We start from the raw sequence: 7,193 nt of genomic DNA, 5'->3' as shown, positions 1-7,193 counted from the left end.
CCATTTCCCATTTGCCGCAACTACACCAATATGAACCTGCTAAACTGTTTGAAAGCGGGTTATGGGCTCTGCTCTGCATGCAAAAGATTAGCATTGGCGTTAAGATACATTATAGAGCCCACTACGGCCACTTAGATCCTGGTTAGTGTACCACAGGCACGAAATAATAGTTGTACCCAGCTGCCCAGGCCCTCAGCCACCATAAATGCCCCTCCTTTGAGAGGGGTTATGCCAAACCCGCAATACGTCGCACTTTTTGACCAACCGGCAACTACCGGTGTGCCATGTTTCGCTCCAGTGGCACACGGCTACACGGCGCGGACTTAGAATTAGTGGGGGTCAGAGTGGCCGGTTCTCGGCCGGTTCTGACACTCGGTCCTGAGGTCGGTCCTGGGGGCACAGAATCGTCGGTTCTCCAGAACCGACCGGATTGTAGTTACGGCTCCAGAGCCGTAACTGCACACCAGAACCAACTCCCGCGCGTGTCAGTTTGTAGTCTGTTTATAGTCGTTTATAGTCACTTTGTAGTCAATTGTAGTCTGTATTCAATTGTTTTGTAGTCTCAATTCAAATATGTTACACAAGCTCGAATAACAACTACAAACTCCATATACAGTAGCCCAGACTAAATTTACCGCAACTAGACGGCATCGGTGTCACTATACGCTACAACGGTCGACTCCTCTCCGGTGCTACGTACTGCTGTCCAGCTGTCCATGGCGGGTCGGAAGCGTAAACCAGCAACCGAGCCTACCAGTAGTGCAGGTGAAGGCGCCAAGAAACCTGTCAAGGAAAAGAAGAAAAAGAACGGGAATCCACGGAAACCCAAGAAACCTGCTGAGGCCGAGGAAGATGCACCCGAAGACGAGGCATCGTCAAAGCTCAAGATCAGGTATGCCTGAGAAGAACTCGTCTCGCCGCTATCGAATCTGATCAGCTAGGTTAGATGGGAAGACGAGAACCATAAGCTTACTTGGTCACTCATCACCGCCATCACCGATGACTCCGAGATCAGGCAGGGTCTTTTCCCAGCTCCGGGTGCTAACATCTCGACCAGCCAAGGCGGTGGTAAGCCTAAGGCCGACCACTACTGGGTGCTATGCGTAGCTCTCTTCTCCGAGCACGAGGACTATCGGGACCATTTTGCTCGAGTCAACCGGGGAAGCGCCACCTCAACCAAGGATCGCACCCTATGGGGTGATAAGATCAAGAATCGGCTGAGGAAGATGGCTACGCAGGTGCGAGAGATCAGAGATCAGATGGGAGAAACAGGTGAAGGCATCGAGCGGAAGGATGACTTGTGGGAAGAATCGGAGCAAGCTAACAAGTGGCGTACGTACATCTTCAAACTGTTCACATCGTCGCACACCTCATAAGGGCGCGTTGCAGAGCTGCATGAGAGCGAGTGTCCGTGGTACTGGGACATGAAGGCCCTGATCGGTCAGCGTCCCAATCTGACTCCGACGGGACTCGGCAATTCAGCATCTACCATTGATCTTGATGGGAACTCCGCTGCAGTGCCGTCTGACAGTGAACGCGATGAGGCCGAAGACGCGGATGGCGAGTCCGGCGAGAGCGAGTCCAAGAAGTCTGGCAACATGTCCAAAGCTGTGCGCGAGAAGGCTGCCTCGCGTAGGGAGAAGAAGAAGACGCCGGCACGTCCAGGTACTTCCGTACCTGCACCTGCACCTGCCGTACAAAACAAGAAGTTCAAGCCCGATTTCCAAGAGGTCGCGAAGGCCGAGGAGCTTACTTGTCAGCGTGAGCTTGAGCTGCAGATTGAACAGACGAAGCTTAGTCTTGAAAAGACAAAGGCAAATCTGGAGCTCCGGAAAGAGAAGACCAAGATCAAGGGGGACTTGGCTCGACTGAGGATGGAGCAGGAGCATCAGCGGAAGATGATGAAGTACGCTCGTGTGCCAGGTCCTGCGCCGCTCTTCCAGCCTGGGATCACCCATCCGGCCTCGACAACATCAGTGTCTCCCAGCTTGGGTGGTCTCTCGTTCGACACACTCATGATGGGTGGTGGTCAGGCTGGTGTCGGTCCGCAGAACCATCAGGGTTTTGCGCTTGCTTCTACTCGTGCAAGTACACCTTACTCCTCTGATGGCTATGAGCTGGCGTCTGCCTCAATGGATGCCGCTTTCGGCCGCTCAAGTTCTGAGGATCCGTTTACAGGGGAACAGCAAAACGAGAACAGGATGCATTCGGCGTTATTCTAGTGGATGTGACTCGGATTGTGGTAAAATATTTCTTTATGAAATTTATTTTACTAGTAATATGAAATGTAGGTCTAGGGTAATTGCAGGTTATGCTATGTTCTCTAGTTTACCTTATATCTTTCATGTCAAGTAACTAGTCTCTGTCTCGTCGAGCCCGCTGTCGAGCCCGCTTGTCTTTTGCACGAAATAGAGCACCCTTCAGTTCTTCACGACGAGCTTTTGCAGCCTGTAAACGTGTTCCACCTCTCCGCTGCGGGGTGCGCAAGGCATTTGCCTCGGAATCTGATGATGACGACAGGCCCTCTGCGATAAACGGGTCCTGCTCAACTTCATCGTCACAGGCTCGCTCCTCCTGCTCTGATCTGAGAGCAAAGGCATGCAGACCAATGCATGCCACTACCCAGTAAGTTGCAAACTTGTGAGATGCCTCATCACTGATGCTGACACGTAATCCCTTAAGGGAGTGAAAACGACCTTTGAGATAGCCAATGGCATGTTCTGACCGTATCCGCACCATGGATACGTGTTTGTTGAACTCTTCGTTCTCGGGGATATCTCGTTCTGGCCGTTTATAGGGTGCAACAACCCAGGTCTTTATCTATTCAGGTTTTAGATCCTTCACAAGCAAGGTGGTAGTGACAGACGAACCGGATAGGCAGAATCGGCCCATATAAACTCATCCTCCTCAAATACTGAGTCATGCTCCTGCGCAATACGTGTCGCTTCCCATGCGGTCGAGTCGTGTGTGCTGCCAGTGTAACCGTATCCGAAGTCAATGATCTGCAGGTTCGGCAAGGAAACGATCTTCAACAGGTGAGTAGCAGTACGTTTATTAACAGCAAATCTAACATACCTGGATGTTCAGAGAGTAATTACTCTTCCGATCAAAATAACTCTCTCCGAACCAGTATGGCCGCTCGAAGAGTGGGACAAGCGTGCCGTCCACCAGGCACCAGCCATCACGCCAAGCTCGACACGAATGGGATTCAACCCAGCGTTTCGCTGCCTCCTTCTCCTCGGGTGTTGGATAACGCACTGCTTCCCCCATGAAATCCGGACGTAGGATTGCTGTCATGACACATCGAGTGACAAGCCCCACAGTCCCTTTGGCAACTCCTGACCAATTAGCAACCTGCTGCAACCCAGCGGAATTGCCATCGTGCCCGAATCGGTAGAGCGTGATAGCCACCTGCTGCTCGACATGCATTTGTTCGTTATCCGAGTTATTGTGAAATACAGGGTCTTTCTCAAGAGCAGTTACGATTCTGTCGAAGTGTGAGGGGATACACGTAAGTTTTCACGGAATTTGTCAGGCCGTGCTGTCTTCAGGACATCCAGGACGTGGCTAAGAAAGCCAGGTGCCCGAGGAAGCTTGTCGCGTGGTTGTTCATAGCGCTGTTCGTACAAGGCATCTATAGCATGCCGAACGTATCAGCCAAGGCGGGAAAGCGGCATAGGATGTGGTTGTGCTCCCTGCTCATTGTCATCGTTCTCGTCCGAGTCTTCATCGTCACCTTCCATTCCGGAGTCATCTGAGCTGGAGAAGTGGAAGTCCATCTCATCACTGTCCTCAGACGATGTCAAGGAAGCAAGAGATGGAATACTACTGGAGTCATCAGATGAGCTTGAACCCAACGAGTTTTCTTGGAGACGGTCATAGCGCCAGCCCTCTCCCAAGATCTCATTCCAGCTGTCCGAGGCTGAAGTTGTCTCAGAATCCGATGCAGGACTATCCTCCGAGAGACTATAGAGTTCATTTCCAAGGAAAAGGTCCAGAGCGCTGCCAGAATCCGATGAATTGCTGGACACAGTCACTTTCTGACCATTCGGCGCTGCACGAAGTAGTGCACGTCTAGCGAGGCGTTTATAGTGAGCTTTTCTGGCCTTCTGATACTTCATATAACTCCGTATGAGTCTTTTTGCTCGGGCAAGGCGGGGAAGCAGTCGGTTCATAGCGGTAGACTGGACAGTGTATGATAACTAGAGAGACTACTAGTCTACTGGTCGACTACAGATGACTATCGATGATGGAAAACCGAAGTCAGAACCGGCTACCAAAACCGATGTGGTCAGAGTGCAGTCCGGTTCTGCGCCGGTTTTGGGTCCTAGGACCGACACAGGACCGGACGTCAGAACCGGTGCAGAACCGGCCACTCTGACCCTGCCTATTATTCCCACTACCTTGGGTAGTGGGTTTTGAGTGCGAGTCTGTAAGCTTGCCTCTTGTGCGCTCTAGTTGTAAGCAGATAGAAAACACGAGAAATCAAATGTTCCAACCCACTCAATGTGTATATGATTTCTCGTGGGTTGGGGGGATACTTTGGTTCTGCCCGAGTCCCGCTGGGTCATGTGACCACTTGAGGGCAGGCCTCGATGCACACAACGAACTGACTGAATTTGCGGAGATGAGACGCATCGAGGAGGACAGAACCGAAGTCCGAGCGCTGGAACAGTTCCCGTCAGACACTGCAGTCTCAAAAACTGACCCTCCAACCCAGAGCGAAGCTCTAACGCAAGGTTTTCGAGACCTTTTGCGAAAACTACCCCACCCAGAGCTTCGCGATGGACACTCGACCTACATGACAATATCAAATGCATTGTACAATATGTTAAGCTATACATTAGTGACCGGTAGTCCATTGCATACACGGAAGTGCTCTAGTCCATTGTTGGCAGCTTGAGAATGGGTGTAAGAACGTGATACGAAAAGCGGGAGAATTGATTCTATCTTGTGCCAATATAACATGAAAGCCATCAACTTCCACCGGCCCTGCACAGTCACCACTTCCGGTGATATGCCCTCTAGTAGCATCTCCTTCGTCCCACCGATCCGGAAGCTGTGCCCGAAGATGTCCTGTAATCCGGCTGTCGTCCAAATAGAGCGGCAGTGAATAAGGAACCAATCCTTGACCTTGTGCACCCACGAGCCAGCGGACGTTTCGAATGCAAATAAGGGGGCTGTCGTGGGAACATTACGGTTGGCATGAAGATGTTGGCGCATGGCAAACCATGGATCAGTGTCCCCCGGGCAGTGAGTGATATGTCCGCACCCTCGTGCTGTGTGGTCTTGGTCCATGGTATGTGAAAATGAACGGACCGTACATTCCCTGGTAACGTTTGCCAACGAATGGAGGTACCGCGCGCTACGTGCTTGATAGCATCGAAGCTGTTTCTACTGGGAACTGTTAACTCCCCCAGCCGACAGCAACCACGAAAGGCCGTACAGGCGCACACCCACACAGCGGCATCAAACGAGTTCATTACAGCGAGTTTCATAAATATGCAGAATCACTTCAATTTTGCTCTTGATGAAATGGCTTCACGTGTTGACATAGTGTTGCCCGATTAGGGCGAGGAATTGCCTGAAGGGGCAGGGAGACGTATCATACGTCCCGCGGATGTCTCGGACTACAAGTCTTCAGGCAGTCTTGGGCATTTCCCTGTCATCGGGAGGGATTAATGACATCAGTGGATAAAGATCGTATAGACATCGAAGGCATTCAGGAGACCGGCCTCGTGCAAGGTGGGCAAAAGAAAAGTTGCGGTGATTCTGCATATTTATGAAACTCGCTGTAAGTCAAGTCCCCGCCAGAGTGCCCACATATGCTCCACCGTCACCGGCGGTCTCTTGACCCGCTTCACAGAATCCGGAACCATCTTGCGCACCCCTTTGAGAGTTTGTTTGAGTAGTTCATTACCATACCATGGTGCGCCATTTATCTTGTGCCAATAGTGTAGGCCTTGGAGCCAATTTTGAGCCGCTGAGTCACTGCGAAGGCCCGCTGCACGTTCGGCAATAAATATTGATAATAATTCTTCTGAAGCCGGCATGCGTGAATTTTCATCTATGTTGTGATTGTCGCAGAACTGAGCAAAGCGAAGCAGGCCAGAGCTGTACTCTTGTCTAGTGGAGATGTCGAGAGATGCTAAGAGAGTGTTGAAGAGCTTATTAACTGAAGAGGAGTCTACTGAATTGCATAGTCGCTGATCTCGGGACTCCGTGAAGGGCGTGTACCAGCAACGAAGTCTATCGGAAGCCGCGACGAGAGGACGATATGGAGATGGATTGATGTGACAGTCAGGACGGGGTTTTTGGGCTGTTTTTCTTTTGACCTGCAAATCCGTGCGACAGGTCCTGAAACGAAAGCCCCCCATCGAGGGATGTTCGGGATCCAGATTTGAGGTCACAGCGGCACAAGCGACCACCAGTTGAAAGATGGCACTATTCATGATGAAACAAATACGGACTAAGTTCGCCAGGTATAGCGAACAATGAGCAAATATGAAGCGAATTGGGCCCCAACTCACTGCGAGAGATGGGATCTGCCAGATTGTCCTCGGACTTCACGTACTCGAACATGAGGGAGATATTACGGGCCGTTGATATGCACTGACACACAACAATCACCAAGGACCAAAGGAAATAAACCTAAACCCCGTGATATGGGTGAAGGCGGTCCGAGACAACTGAAGGGTATTTAATAGTTCGAGGGGGAAAGGAGGAGTAAGACGCCGTAGGGTAGTCCGTAGGAAGACCTAGAAAAATAAAACAAAAACCTTGACGCCTGAAACAAACACTAAGGGACGCTCCGGAGTATTTATCTCCGGAAAATCGCAAACAAAGTCGCAAACCACGGACCGAGTGTAGGTCCGGGCCCACGGTAGTAGAAAATGCTAGAAAGACTTGTTTAATTTTATCTCGCTATGTGAGACTCACCGGAGCTAAATGAATCGATGGCGGAGATAATTCACTCGACGAGTCAGGCCTATTGGCAAAGCTAGGATCGGTTATAATTCGCTAAGTTCGACGCTTTTCGAACTTCTCGGGTCGCTGAGATCGTAACGCTAATTCTCTGAGATGGTGAAGTCGAAACTTGTTTTTTCTGTATGCTACTTTGTACAATTTATACTACAGGAATGGCTTTGCGACCGTCCGGAGATAAATAACAAATAAACGCCGCTACCCACAGG

General features: G+C 50.8%; 2 protein-coding genes across 2 annotated transcripts in view; one reads left to right on the top strand and one right to left on the bottom strand.

The window, feature by feature from the left end:
- GLOTRDRAFT_129143 (uncharacterized protein) overlaps positions 1 to 2,222 on the top strand; it is a gene marked incomplete at both ends in the record, with an annotated part of 2,470 nt that extends 248 nt beyond the window's left edge. Inside the window, 4 exons of the mRNA XM_007867763.1 lie at positions 299 to 383; positions 645 to 892; positions 947 to 1,332; positions 1,390 to 2,222. Of these exons, the coding sequence (XP_007865954.1) occupies positions 299 to 383; positions 645 to 892; positions 947 to 1,332; positions 1,390 to 2,222 (1,552 nt within the window). The remainder of the gene's footprint in view (positions 1 to 298; positions 384 to 644; positions 893 to 946; positions 1,333 to 1,389) is intronic.
- A 3,558-nt stretch (positions 2,223 to 5,780) lies between these two features.
- Positions 5,781 to 6,377, bottom strand: GLOTRDRAFT_40730 (uncharacterized protein; the record flags this gene model as incomplete). Its single annotated transcript, XM_007867312.1, has 1 exon — positions 5,781 to 6,377. The coding sequence occupies one exon, from the start codon at positions 6,375 to 6,377 to the stop codon at positions 5,781 to 5,783; it is 597 nt and encodes a 198-aa protein (XP_007865503.1).
- Positions 6,378 to 7,193: the final 816 nt, after the last annotated feature.

The sequence above is a fragment of the Gloeophyllum trabeum genome (genome assembly GCF_000344685.1).
Source record: "Gloeophyllum trabeum ATCC 11539 unplaced genomic scaffold GLOTRscaffold_00006, whole genome shotgun sequence".
Classification (NCBI taxonomy): Eukaryota; Fungi; Basidiomycota; class Agaricomycetes; order Gloeophyllales; family Gloeophyllaceae; genus Gloeophyllum; species Gloeophyllum trabeum.
This window is presented reverse-complemented; position numbering and strand designations above follow the sequence as displayed.